The 15,446-nt window shown below is 39.3% G+C and overlaps 1 protein-coding gene across 3 annotated transcripts in view; it reads left to right on the top strand.

Moving 5' to 3' along the window:
* The window catches only part of FRMD3 (FERM domain containing 3), a gene marked incomplete at its 5' end in the record, with an annotated part of 313,706 nt that overhangs the window by 273,874 nt on the left and 24,386 nt on the right, over positions 1-15,446 (top strand). Inside the window, one exon of one of the 3 annotated variants that reach the window (XM_082657371.1) lies at positions 4,349-4,611. The exons of the other annotated variants lie outside the window; for them this stretch is intronic. Coding sequence (XP_082513497.1) covers positions 4,485-4,611 — 127 coding nt within the window. Of the gene's footprint in view, positions 1-4,348; positions 4,612-15,446 lie in introns of those variants that run through there. 3 annotated transcript variants of the gene reach the window in all.

Here is a 15,446-nt window from a genome sequence, read left to right as displayed (position 1 = left end):
TACATATAATATGTGATAGTGCCTAGGACTCTTAATAATTGGTACTTAATGTCTAAATGTATTACAAAGAACATTTAACGTATGTAATAACTTTTTATTATCTTTCTCATTGGAGTTAGCAGTTAGCTAAAATTTCAGTGAATCTCCATAACTCTTTTAACTAATGGCCAAAACCACTACACCTGTGAAATCTGTGAGTTTTCAAAACAGCGACTAAGGTACATGATATTTATTGTGCCTGCTACGTATCAGGCACTCAGTTACATAAGTGCCAACATCAGTACTATTCTACAGGCAGAAAACTACAGTTCAACAAGCTTATGTAGCTTTCCCAAGGTTACAGGGCTGGTCAGGTAAACTTAACAACCTGCAATGCCGCTTCCCTACTATTTGGGGAGAAGTAACTAGAAATGTTAGAGATAGATGGTTGATGGAAGAAAATCCAGTTGATTTAAAATCCTCACTGTCTTCCCCTTGAGTAAAGGAGAGAAAAGAATGAGCATGTGTTAAAAAAAAAATCACTAATTTTTCTTGAGTAACCTGTGCTGGGCACTGATCTGAGCATGCCACGTGGATTACCTATTAATCTTCACAACAGCCCTGGGAGGTAGGTCCTGCCTTTGCTATGCTCATTTTACAGGCATGGAAACTGAGGTCAGAGATAAACGATACAGCCGGTATTAGAACCCAGAGCTTGTGCTTTAAACCTTGCTTTCTGTAACTCCTTAGTAAGTTCTGGTTCATCAACCAGGAACCAGCACTACGCAAGGCAGTTGATAGACATGATCTCATTTCCTTGTCCTAACATCCACGGGAGAAGTATTGTCTCCATTTTCAAATGCACCAGGGTTCCAAGTCATCCAGTAGCTCCCAGTCACCCACAAAGCAGAGACAAGCTTGTTCCCTTGCCTCAAATCTGTGTCAGGAAGTTTGTCACAAAAGTAGACATGAAATCCAGGCTCGTGAACTGCTCTTACCATTGAACTCTCTTCCTCCGCGGTGGCTTCTGCCCGATTTATCAGTGTTTCTGACATCTCACTGTGGAAAATCGATTCCCCCTCTTCACACATATCCGCTGTTTTCTTTAGCCTCTTGTCATTCCCAGACATGCATTCCTGATTCTTCAAACAAACAGACAAATCTAAACAGGAAAGATATTCAAGGGCACCCAAATGTTGTGCTGTTGATATCAGTCTGTGAGCTCAGTGCCTCAAACGAAAACAAGCCTCCTGTGCAGTTCCTCCCAGAATCCTTTGGGTTGGCTCCGCATCTCTGCCTTCCTTTGCTTCTTCCTCTTGAAATGTAGCCACACCTTTGGGTAGAGTAGGGCAAGGTAGAGAGAAATATGGGACAATATGGGATGCTGGTCCTTCTAGGTTCCCTCTCTCTAAATAAAAGTTGAAGGTCCCCAGAAGAAAGAGGGTGAAAGAATCTACTTAAGATCTCTGAAAAGTAGCACAAAGAGTGGGAACAAGCTAAAATAAAGGGAAAAATTTTACATGCACGAAATGCAAAATATTATGACTAGTAGTTAATGAAAGGAAAGAAGGAGACACTTCAAAACTATAGTGAGATTTGAAGCTTGAGAATTAATGGAGAATAACTCTCCCGGTGGAAAAGAACAGAAATAAAGTATGGTGGTGGTTTTGTTTCAGGTTTTTAATTTGCTTTCTTGGTTTTTTTGTTGTTGTTTTGTTTTGTTTTGTTTTGTTTTTTTGGAAGGGCTGTTTGTTTAGAGTGGGCCCTCAGGTTCACATCATGTTGTCTTTATAATTTATAATGATAAGCACACAGATTCATCTGTATTCCCTCCAAACAGGCAAAGGGAGGTTTTCTCAATGTCTGAGCCCTGGTCTACTGCTATGCAAATGAGCCCACATTAATCTTTGAAATCTTTTATCTGTGTTACTGCACAGCATTGATTCACCTGGGATGGGGATTTTCTGATTTGTTTTCCAGTATCCTAAAGATTTTCAGTAGTTCTTCAAGAACCACTGTTGGTGGCTAGTGAGGCAAGACCTAGCAAGTACTACCCCAGGGCCCCACTCTGTGCAGTCTATTTTATATATGGGGATTCTGCTCAGAATTATATCACAAGGGGAATTGCAAAGGCATGAAGATTTTGTGAATTTTTAGGGGTATTTAACTTTCAAGTGTAGGGTTTCGAAACTGACTAATGGCCGTGAGAGTAGGAACTGCCCTACTATACCTGGAACTGACAACCAGTGGGCAGGGTGAGGGAGCCCCCTGGGAGGTCTCTAGCGGTGACCTCAGCCCACAGTGCACAACTGGCTACCACCCTTCTCCCCTTTCAAGATTTATAATCTGTTCCGTAATGTACATTTTTTACATAGTTGAGGTCATACTGCTTATATAAACTGCTTTTTCCACTTATCAATACATTGCAAGCTCTCCCTCCATCATTAAACTCCTAAACATACATTTTAATGGATGTACAATATTCCATCACATGTATTTACTCATTTTCCCACTGGAAATTTAGATTTATTTTTTTCTTTTTGCTATAATAAATGATACTCTGATGAAAACCTTTGTCCAAAAATTTTTGTCAACGTTTCTCATTATTTCCTCAGGCTAAATTCCTAAAAGTGGAATTTCTGAGTCAACGAATATCACTCCTATAAAACTCAATGTATTTTTCTAAACTTCTTTCCAGAAATGCTAAATCAATTTATATTCCCACAGTGAAGTATAACAATGCAGAATTTCAGCTGACTGCCCTGCATATAATGGTTTATTTTGTCAGGAGAGGGGAAAGAAAAGAATATTTTTATTAGAAAATTATCTTTTGCCCTCAGTAGCCATTTAAAGTAGAAAAATGCATGCATGAATAATTAAATAATGGGAGGATTTTTTTTTCTTCTAAAAATGAGAGTGGGAAAAATATACCAGCCAAGAAATAGAACTGAAGGATAGTATGTGGGGCACAGTTGTTAATCAGTTGAAATTTTTTCAAATATAGGAATTTTTCAATACTCTGAAAACATTGAAAACATTTTGCTCCTTGAGCACTTATTCTGGGATGCAAGCACATTTCATGCCTCAGAGGTACAAGTGCAGGACTTTCAAAAGTCCTGAGAGAGAGAATGTAACATTTAGATCCTGCATTGAAAACACATGTGGTTAGAAGTGGGGATAGTAACAGCTCTCTTCCTGGGGGACTGTCTTCTTAGTCAACTGATGTTAATTGGATGCTTAGGTTCAAATCATGGCTTTGCCACTTACTAACTCTATAAATTTGGTCAGGGCAGTTACTTTTTCCAGGATGTTGTTTCCTTCTCTATAAAATGAAGAAAATTTTAGCATCCCTGTGAGAACAGAGATAATGCTGTGAGGAGCTCAGCGATTTGTCCAGAGCTGTGCTGTCTAACACGGCAGCCCCTGTGGCTACTGAGCACTGGCAATGTGGCTGGTCTGAATGGAGACATGCTGTAAGTGTGCAAATGTACACCAACTTCAAAGACTTAGTACGAAAAAAGGTATCTAAACTTTTATTATTTTGATATTGTTATATAGTGAATGATACTATTTTGGATATCTTGGCTTCAAATAAAGAGCATTATTGGGGCTTCCCTGGTAGCACCGCGGTTAAGAATCCGCCTGCCAATGCAGGGGACACGGGTTCTAGCCCTGGTCCGGGAAGATCCCACATGCTGCCGAGCAGCTAAGCCCGTGCGCCGCAACTACTGAGCCTGCGCTCTAGAGCCCGTGAGCCACAAATACTGAAGCCTGCGTGCCACAACTACTGAAGCCCGTGCGCCTAGAGCCCGTGCTCCACAACAAGAGAAGCCACTGCAATGAGAAGCCCGCGCACCACAACGAAGAGTAGCCCCCGCTCGCCGCAACTAGAGAAAGCCTGCACACAGCAACAAAGACCCAATACAGCCAAAAATAATAAATTAAATAAATAAATTTTAAAAAATTAAAAGAGCATTATTAAAATTAATTTTAATTTATTCTTTTACTTTTCATATGCTTTCTTTAATGTGGCTTGCGTTGTATTTTTACTGGACAGCGCTGCTCTAGAACTTAATAAAGATTCAAATTATTTTTAAAAGAAATCAAGGGGGTGTTCTCCATTGCACAGTTGTCCAGTTGTTTTTATCTTTAGGGGGGACATTCAATTGTTAGGACACTGTAGGGCATTTGGCTGGGGTCCTCTGGCCTGGATGGTTTAGGACAGACTGGGGTAGGGAGATGCATATTATTTCATTGTCTGTTAGGGGAGTGAGTGGAGAGTTTAAAAATAGCAGCCCCCTCCCTCCTCCAGCCCCATGCTGATCCCTCCTGAGTTATTTCTGTTGGCTGCGTTAGGAGCCTGACATTTGATTCATTCAGTGCACCCTGCCTCGGTCCTTTAAAACAGAATGGACAGTTAGTGAAAGGTCAAAGCCACTATGGCTGGCGGTAGCTGCCCTGGGCCATGACAGGAGGAGGAGACTGAGGGAATTGAAGAACCAGTAATGGCAAAATGCTTGGTCAAGATCCAGACTCGGAGGGGTCTCCGCCTGCAGTTGGTGAACCACTGCAGCAGCAACGTGTTTGTCCGTCTGCTGAGACACAGTTCCAAGATCACAGCCAGAAACACGGGTACGTGCCCTGGCGCTGGGCTCTCCTCTGCGCCTGTGAAGAGTGCGGGCTTTCCAGCTGCCGGCTCACCGCGGGGGCCGGTGGCTGGGAGAGAAGCCTAGGCGAACCCAGTGTCAAAGGTTTGTGATAAGGATGAGAAAGAGAGGGAGGGAGAAAAGCAGAGAGGCAGGCAGGCAGGAAGGAGAGAGTGAGCAAGCGAGCGCTGAGGGAAAATGGGAGGGCTTGAAATGGGGGTCCTGGCCCTCCTATTAAGTGAAATGGTATGAAGTCATCCTAAAGGCTAATAAATTACATGCCAGTTGTAGCCCCGTTAGGAAGGAGGCAGCAGTGGGGTGTCCAATCCAGATGGCCCAGGAATGACTGAAGATCATAGACAGGACAGATTGGATGATCAAAACATACTCCTCCCTCCTTTTATTGTTCAAAGTTTAAGATCTTCAAGTGTGCTTGCCTGGATGAGGCAAAACTCCCCTTTATCTTCAAAGTAGAGCTGTCCTGAAATACAATAGCAGTTAAAGAACTGGGATCAAACTGATGTTCTGCTAATTTCCTTTTCATTGAAAATGTATTTTGTGTGTTATTCTGTGGTCCTTGGGGAAAAATAGGAATTGAAATAGGAATTTTAAAAAATCAGAGCCTACAGCAGGAAAGGAGCTGCTGTTATATATGTATATGTGGTTTTCACCAAATGATTAAAATTTTTAAAATCCTGGGAAATGTCTGGAATTGGCCATACCACATGCACATGTGTGGAACTGACTTCTAAGTGTATTGAAATGAAATTAATTGTATTTGTATAATGACAGAGATAATAGATGATGTGTTCTTATTATAAAAGATTTTTAAAGTACAATTTTATAGAATGTTTTTCTTGACCCTAGGACAGACTGGGGTAGGGAGATGCATATTATTAGCCAGTCTATGCACGTTGACGTGTAGAATGGATATAGGATTATTTTTTTACATAAATAAGATTATTCTATATGTATTATTTTACAATTCATTTTTTTCAATTTATCTTATGGCTTGAAGGACTTTCCATATCGATACGTATTAATCTGTATCCTTTTAAAAATTGGCTGAATAATATCATGTAGTGTGGAGATGCCATAATTTATTTAATCACCAAATTACTGTTGGAAAACTGATATTTCTTAGTTATTAGCTGTAACAGTGCTGCAATGAATGTGCATATACAAGTATTTCTCTATGGCAGATTCTTAAAAGTTGAAGGATATACACATTTTAAATTTTGATGGAAATGGGCAAATAAATTATCCTCTGAAAGACTAACACTCACTAACAAGGTGAGTAGGAAAATGGCTGCTTCCCCACATAAGCACTAACCCTGATGTGACCAATTTCTAAGATTGAAAAAAAAAATGAGATTTTATTGTTTTAATTTGCCTTTTCCTTTTTACTAGTGAGGGTGAGCATCTTTTCAAAGGATAATTGTCCACGTGCATTTCTCCTGGGAATTACTTGTTTACTTTATGAATTTCTGTTTTCTTTTGTCCTTCCCTTATAGATTGTGGGAATTCTTTTATAATCTGCATATTAATCTTTTGCCTTTCACAAGTATTAACTTCTTTCCTCATAATTTGTTCTTGGCTTTTAACTTATTTTAATGTTAACTTTGTAGCACAGGCACTTTTCATATGCACAGACAGCTTCTGCATGTGCAGACTACTTAATTTTTCTATGTTCTAAGTTTTATTATTTTATGTCAGTTTCCCTCATTCCAAGATTATTAACATGTTTTCTGTGTTTTCATCCTCATAATTAATGCATTAGCTTGAACTATGTGAAATTGCTGATACTCAACTGCTTTTGACCTACAAAAATGGTGATTTCATGTGGTTTGATCTAATATTTGTTTTTATTTGACCTGTTAACTTCTTTGGAATTTTTATGTGTGTTTGACATGAAGAAGGGATATACTTTTTCCCTCTCCCAGTTGGTTAGTGATTTTTCTCAAAGTTATTTATCATAACCTTTCATTATTTTCAAAGGTATATTTCTGAATTGCATATTTTAGTATTCCTGCTCCATTATTAACTATAGTATAGTTTTGACATCAGACAGGTCAAGTTCCCCCTCATGGATCTTTTTTTATCCAGAGTTTCTTGATTAATCATGTGCACTTTCTCCATTTGTCATTTCTGAAAATGTGTTGAGATTTATATTGAAATTGCAGTGAATTTTAGTTTAATTAGAGGAGATCTAGATCTTCAAAATAACTGACTTCTATTCAGGAACACTGGTATATTCCTTCATTTTTTTCAGGTTTTCTTTTAGGTTATTCAGCTCTGTCTTAATGTTGTCCTCACACAAGTTTGGCATATTTGTTACAGATATCCTGGATATTACGTGCTATTCTAATTTGTGCGTTTAGCTATTTTGAATGGGATTTTCCATTATCATATTTTTTATGGTCTTTGCTTGTGTGTAGTAAATCACCTGTTTTGAATCTGAACACCTTACTGACTTCTGATTGATTCCCCTAGCTTATTCGAATCTTTGCCTTTCCTTGTAGATGATACTATCACCTGGAAATAGTGACAGTTTTGTGCCTTCCTTTCTAGTATTTACACTTCTTCTTTGTTGTCTTTATCATATTGCATTATTGAGGTCCACCAGGATGACGCTGAAGTTCAGTGAGGGTTTTGTGTCGTGTTCCTGACTTTGTGTGATGATTGATTGTGATGACAGAGAGACCCATGAGATGGTGACAGCTGCATCAGTTAGCATGACATTAGCAGCAAGGAACTCTAACAAACACCGGTTTAAATAATAAAGTGATTTATTATCCAAGACAACACCAAGTCCAGAGTCAGGGATGATTCCAGGATTGAGAAGCCAGGTTCATTTTCTCTCTCTGCACTACTCTTCTCAGTTGGCCAGAGCTCCCCCTCAGACCATTTGCCATCAGCATCATAGGATGGCTGCCAGAATTCCTGGTGTCTCTTTCACATACAATGTCAAGAGAAAGTCTGTATCTGTCCAGTATGTTCTTCTTAGAAGCAAGAAACCTTTGTCAGAATTTCCCCCTCTACCTCTCTCCCCCTGGCGACTCTTCCCTTCGTTTTTCATTTTCAGGGTTGACTCATATACCCACTTCCAAACCAGAGACCGCCAAGAGAATGGAATTACCATCATTGGCTGAGACGAATCATCTGGGAGAGAAATGAATGAGTCAACCATGGAAACTGTGTGATAAGCATGTACGTAGGAGAGCCTTCTGAGAGGAGGTGAAAGATGAGGTCTTAGAGAACGAGTAGGAGCCATCTGAGTGCAGAAGGACATTCCAGGGAGAGGCAACAGTCTGTGCAAAGGCACAGAGGCATGATGCAGTGTAATACATTTGGGCACCTCTAAATAGATAGGAACGGTGGAAATGTGTGGGGTAGAGGTGTGCATTTTATACTAAGCTGGAGTTTAAGTTTTATCCTGAAAGCCATGAAAAACCTTTTAAGAAGAGGATTTGTTACCGACCAGGGTTCATGGCCTTCCCTAGCAATAGAAATTGACTAGAGGCAAGACAAGAAATTCAGGCAAGGCTTTATTGGGGCCCCTGCTGCGGCAGGGGGGAGCGAGAACAAACAACAGGTTCCCTTGCTTGCTGGCTCCCTGAGGGGGGCAAGCTTGTTCCTTATATGGGGTGGGGGTAGGGGTGTGTCCAGGGGTCAGGCCAGAGGGGTGGCTTAGGTGTTTTGCTCACCCCTCTGGTGGTGGTGTGTGCAGGAGTTATTCTCAGTAACCTTGCTTTTGCTCCTGACACCCTGTTTTTGCTCCAGGCTCTTCAAAAGTGGCAGTTGGGTTTTTTGGTCCCTGTATCTTTTGGGTCCAGTATTTGCCCCAACTGCACATGCACACAGTTATTTTAGTCCCATACAGTTTCTTTGTATTTTGTTGCTGGAGGAGAGGTGTGTCCAGGTGCAAGCACTGCAGCAAAGGGTCCCAGGTCCCAGCCTGACTCAGATTCATTTGACTAATTAGGCATTTAAAAATGATTGTTCTGGCAACAATTCAGAAGGAGCCAGACTGAGGTCAGGGAAACCAGTGAGGAGGCCATTGCTGTCATGCAGTTGAGAAGTGGTAAGCAATGGGGGGATGGAGAGGCAGGGACCGCTTTGAAAGTGAATATGGTGGCAGAGTTTGTAGCAGCTGGTGACGGACATGGGGTGAGCAGTGAGTGAGAAGTCATGGCCAACCCTTAGGTTGCTGGTGTGGATAGAAGGTGATGCCATTTACTATACAGTAACTGGTAGAGGAGGGAAAGTCTGGGGTGGGAGATACAGACTGGATGTAGGATACGAGCCTACATCCAGGTGTGTGGTGAGTCTGCAGCTCATTGGACGGTTTTGAGGTGAGATGGGTCAGAGGTTCAGTAACATGTGTTTCTCAAACTAAACTAAGTCATGTTCAAACTTCTCTGGTCAAATAAATTTGGGAAATATTGAGTTAAATAAAGCAAAACTGGTTTCTTCTCTTTGGGACCTCTCAGACATTTTAATAGGTAAACAGTAATGTTAGTGTTTACTGTGAGCCAACCACTTCCCACACATTAATTCATGTCTCCTCTGTGCACAGTATCCACATGTGGTATGGCCTGAATTTTTCCATTTTATAGATTTCACTGAATAGAGCGATTAAGTAACTTGTCCAAGGTCACATGACAATACAAGGCCAGGATTCAGACACAGAAAGATAATTTAAGAGCTTGTATTCTTTTTAATTTCAGCTTTATTGAGGTATAATGGACAAATAAAATTGAAAGATATTTAAAGTATGTATTGTGGCAATTTGATGTACATTGTGAAAGGATTCCCCCTACTTAACTGATTAGCACATTCATTACCTCACATATTTATCAGTTGGTTTTTTTTTTTTTTTTTTTGGTGAGAACATTTGAGTTCTACTCTCTTGCAAATTTCAATTGTATAAAACAGTGTTATCAACTATCATGACCATGTTTTACATTAGAACATCAAATCTTATTCATCTTACAGCTGAAAGTTTGCACCCTTTCCCTGTTTCTCCCACCCCCTAGCCTATGGCGACCACTTTTCTACTTTCTGTTTCTATGAATTTGACTTTTCTTTGTTGTTGTGTTTTTTTGTTGTTGTTTTTAGATTCCACATATAAGTGGTACCGTGGAGCATTTGTCTTTCTCTGATTTATTTCACCTACATAATGCCCTCAAGGCCCATCCATGTTGTCACAAATGGCAGGATTTTCTTCTTTCTTATGGTTGAATAATATGCCACTGTGTACATATACCACATCTTCTGTCTTCTTTATCCATTCATCCATTGATGGCCATTTAGGTTGTTTCCATATCTTGGCTATTGTGAATAATGCTTCAGTGAACATGGGAGTGCAGATATCTCTCAAGATCCTATTTTCATTTCCTTTGGATATATACTCAGAAGTGGGGATTGTTAGATCATATGGTAGTTCTATTTTTAATTTGGGGGGGGACCCTCCATACTGTTTTCCATAGTGGCTGCACCAACAGTACACAGGAGTTCCCTTTTCCCTACATCCTCACCAGCACATGTAATCACTTGTCTTTTTGATGATAGCCATGACTCTTTTTGAAGTATAGTTTTTGTACAATATTATATAAGTTAGGGGTATACAATATAGTGATTCACCATTTTTAAAGGTTATACTCCATTTATAGTTATTATAAAATATATCTGAAGAAAACCATTTTTTGAAAAGATATGTGCACCCCAGTGTTCATTGCAGCACTATTTACAGTAGCCAAGATATGGAAGTAACCTAAGTGTCCATTGACAGATGAATGGATAAAGAAGATGTGGTATATATACACAATGGAACATTACTCAGCTATAAAAAAGAATGAAATAATGCCATTTGCAGCAACATGGCTGGACCTAGAGATTATCATACTAAGTAAGCCAGACAGAGAAAGACAAATATGATATCGCTTGTATGTGGAATCTAAAAAAATGATACAAATGAACTTATTTACAAAACAGAAATAGACTCAGATATAGAAATCGAATTTATGGTTACCAGAGGGGAAAGGGGGTGATAAATTAGGAGTTTAGGATTAAAATATACACACCACTATATATAAAATAGATAACCAACAAACACGTACTGTATAGTACAGGAAACTATACTCAATATCTTATAATAACCTATAATGGAAGAGAATTTTAAAAAGCATATATATGTATATATATATATATATATGTATCTGAATCACTTTGCTGTACATCTGAAACTAACACAACATTGTAAATCAACTATATTCCAATAAATTTTTTTTAAAAAGAAAAAATAAAATATTGGCTATATTCCTGGTGTTGTACAATATATCCTTGTTGCTTATTTTATACCTAATAGTTTACACCTTTCAATCCCCTACTCCTGTATTTCCCCTTCCTCTTCCCTCACCCAACTGGTAACCAATAGTTTTTCTCTGTGAGTTTGCTTCTTTTTTGTTATATTCGCTAGTTTGTTGTGTTTTTTAGATTCCACATATAAGTGATATTATACAGTATTTGTCTTTCTCTCTCTGACTTATTTCACTTAGCATAATGCCCTCCAAGTCCATCCATGTTGCTGCAATGGCAAAATTTCCTTCTTTATGGCTAAGTAGTATTCCACTGTATATATACACAACATCTTCTTTATCCATTCATCTGTTGGTAGACACTTAGGTTGCTTCCGTTAACTTGGCAATTGTAAATAATGTTTTGTGAACATTGGGGTGCATATATCTTTTTGAATTAGTGTTTTTGGTTTTTTTCTGATATATACCCAGGAGTGGCATTGCTGGGTCATATGGTAGTTCTATTTTTAGTTTTTTGAGGAATCTCCATATCGTTTTCCACAGTGATAGCCATAATTTTTGATGAGAGCTTGTACTCTTAACCTTAATAGTAATGTCCAAAAGGTGATAGTGTACACAGTTTCCCAAACTAATTTCAAGGAACAATGGGCAAGGACACAAGTGACCTGCAGAGCTGTGTTGAGTAATGCTGCAGTAGCATGGTGGAGCCATGGAGATGGTTGAGACTCCTCTAAGGGAGAGGGTACAGAGTGACAAGAGCAGAGAGCTGAAGCTACCACAAATAGAGGTGAAAAGACTGTGGAAAAGACAGAGGTAGCTTAGAATCATGAGATGGAAACCAAGAGAGTGTAAAGTCACAGAGGTAGAGTGGTCAGTAGGAGGACAGAAGAGAACACACATTGTCTTTAGCAACATGGTGATCATTGGATATCTTGGTGAGAGCCATTTCAGTGGTCTGGAAGGGGCAGTTGACTTCTGCAATATGAGGACAAGGATTGACTGAATTCTCTTGAATTCTAGATATTGAAATCAAAAAAATGATAAGACAAAGGTTTCAAAATGTCCAGCTACTCTAGAGGCATGACCAGGAGGTTGGTAGATGATGACCACAAGGAGAAGTGAGATTGATGTTCATGGCTAGGAAGAACATTAGGATTTGCTGTGAAGTGTGTGTGTGTGTGTGTGTGTGTGTGTGTGTCTAAGTTTCCATTCGTCTATACTTTCCGGAGTCACTGGGATGACTCTTATGGGTTTTAAATAGAACGAGCAGGCAGCTTCCCAAGGATATTCAGAGGCATCAGGAACATTTCTAGTGTGAGATATTTTGCAGTGTCTATGCCTGAAAGTGAAAACCCTCATCTGAAAAAGTACATGTCATTCTCAGGATCTTTTCTTTAAACCCATGAGACATGAGCTTCTCTTGAAGGATTAGACTTTATCCCCAGCAAAGGGAAGATAAAGGAGTCACACAGGAGTTTAATGGCATACCATCTTACTACAGTTCGAAGCCTGCATGCTGCTAAATGTGGATAGAAAACATTTGGGGCACTGATAGCACATGCATAATACAGTGAACTTGTTATACCACAACAGCAAGTGATTTTTTTTTTTTTTTTTGGCTTCCAGGATACAATCACAGGAGGTATGACATATAAACACGTAATTAGGTGACCATAAAATCTATTAGGCAAACCTTTTGAGAGCGAAAGGGGCACTTTAATAATGCTGCTAGGAAACAGGCATACCGTGGGACTGTACCAGGCAAATAGGGACAAGTGATCACCTTACATATAATGATACTGTGGTTTCAGCAAATGAAATTGGCCAATAACACAAGACTCTTCCTCTTTAGTTAAGAAGTGAGGGTCTTTCTGGGCCTCTCAGATCCCCTTCTCTTCAGGAAAACATGGTGGTTTGGAACAAGCTTTGGAGTCAGGCAGGCTTGGGTACAAACCCCTGCTCTGTTGTGTCCTGGCGTCATGACCTTGTGCAGGTTACTTAACGTCTCTGAGCCTCAGTTTCCTCATCTCCTCTTATGAATATCACATGATCATGTACTTAAAATACCTATCCCTGTAAGAATGTATTAAAAATTTTAGTGCTCTTGTCTTTTCCCCACTCCCACAATGTTTCTCAACAGATACAGGAGAAATAGCTCTGCTTCTTATATGCAGGTGATTGGTGCTTTCAGGGAAAGTATATGTATAGTGTCAAGTGGGACTTTTTTTGAGAGACCTAGACTGGAAGGGATGTGGTCCATTTTTCAGGTAAAAAGTCTAAGACTCATAGAACTGAAGTACCATGTCGGAGGACACAGAGTTCTGTGGAACTGAATCTAGGTCCCCAGAATTCCAGGCCACTGTTCTTTCCACTCCATCATATTTCCTAGAAGTGGAGTGATGACCTCTTCCTTCTCTCCCACTCTTCCTTCACTCTTCTTGTCCCTATCCTCAATTCAAGAGTACAGCACACCTCCCAGTGGCAGGATGGCTACACCGATCAACATAAGTGGATCAATCAGAAGTTAGCCCACCTCAGCAAGGACGGTTCTGGTTAATCGGCAACAAATATGTGAACTCCGTAGAGACCTGACAATTTCATGTATTCTTGAGCAGTGGTTGTCAATCCTTTGATTCAGTGTGCCCTTCAGATTCAGTAACAAAGATCTTAATGTTCTCTCTACCATCCTGAAATGAAACTCAGAGAAAACACAGTCTACTTACACATAACTTTAAAAGTCAAAATAATGCTCTAAGTGTAATGACAGGAGAACTTGGAAGTAATTCATAATAAAATAGTTAAGTCTTTCCAAAGGTTTTTCTTAAGCATAATTCACCAGGAGGCAGAATGAAGGCATGGGATGCTGGCTCCTCTGTGAATGTAATGGGGGGACATGGGCACCACTCAACAGATGCAAGAACGTGTGCTACTAGGTAGGCATCTTGGACACCTTAGCCATTTCAGACAGCAGTGATGTGATGTTCTCAACAGGTAAACAGCTCTTGGCAAGATACCTTCAATTTACCCAGTGGTTGTATGCCTGAAAAATTCAAAATATGTTAAAATCATATCTAAATGCTTTAGGTTTAAATGTAAAACACAGGTAGATTCTAGATTCAAATCATTCTAAATAGATTTCTCACCAACATGGATAATATTTAATAGGACATCTAAAAGTTATGTGGGATGCAAAATAATTCTTTATTTTGTGGGACCATCCTATGCATTTTTTGATGTCTGGCATCCTTGACGCCCTCCCATTAAATGATGCTGACCCTGCCAATCATTGTGACCGCCAAAAAAGCCTCTACAATTTTCTAAAATACCCTCCTCCCTGCCAGGTGGTGGTACCGCTTTCTTTGTGTCCCTGCTCTGCAGGTTTAGGGGGCATTCCGTAGTTGGGTACCAGCACAGAGTGACTTGGGGTGCCACAGAGGGAACCTGAATGCTGGTGACCAGTGATGCCATTTGCCAAAGCCTGGAATGAGCAGTGCACAACCTGCTTGACTGTACACAGCAGGCACACAGCCTGTCCATCATCAGTGGCCAGTCTTTTCCTTCAGCATCATTTGATTCTCGCTATTTCACTTCATGAAGTATTTCTTCAAGTTGAATAATGATAATAATGGCATAAAATAGTTATATTTACTAAAATGTAAGTTAACATTATTTCCTATGTGTCAGAAACTTTCAGCTATTATATAATTTTAATTGGGCTGCATAATTATAGAAACTTGAAAGCTATTTCCTTTTCCTTAAGCATTGTCATATCACTTCTAAAAAACGTTTTTAGCCATTGAGCTTTGTGAATACATTTAGGAGGCTTCTCATGTACTGATGAAGTAAAATAAATTTAATGAAACAGTGTAGATTGTCTCACTAATTTAACATTTCTGGTCTCTTTGGACATTCTTGTCCAGTTCATCAGAAAAGGCATGTAGGAAACTTTAAGCATCTATCACATAAAGAAAATTAAGAAAATATGGATAACCAACTATAATTTCCCTTGTACTCTGTAGTAGTGGACTTGTTAGAAAACTAATCTGTGTTGATAAAATGATATTGCTTGTCAATAGATTGTATGTACATATTGCTTAGAAACAGGCCAATGTAGCCTAATTTTCTTTGGTAAGATAGTAACATATAATTCCTATAGCTTTTTTTTGATACAGACAGCACTTATGCATCCATAATTTTGTTTAACCCTTACCCCAGGCTTATGAGGTAGGTGTTACTCCTGTGTTGTTGTTAAGCAAGCTGAGCTCCAAGAATATTTTTTAAATTTTTATTTTATATCAGGGTATAGTTGATTTACAATGTTGTGTTAGTTTCAGGTGTATAGCAAAGTGATTTGGTTATACATATATCTATTCTTTTTCAGATTCTTTTCCCTTATAGGTTATTATAGAATATTAAGCAGAGTTTCCTGTGCTGTACAGTAGGTCCTTGTTGTTTATCTATTTTATATATAGTAGTTTGTATCTGCTAATCCCAAACTCCT

This window comes from Grampus griseus (genome assembly GCF_964374135.1).
Source record: "Grampus griseus genome assembly, chromosome: 6".
NCBI classification, from domain to species: Eukaryota; Metazoa; Chordata; class Mammalia; order Artiodactyla; family Delphinidae; genus Grampus; species Grampus griseus.
The sequence above is the reverse complement of the archived record's forward strand: the minus strand, read 5'-3'. Positions and strand labels throughout refer to the sequence as shown.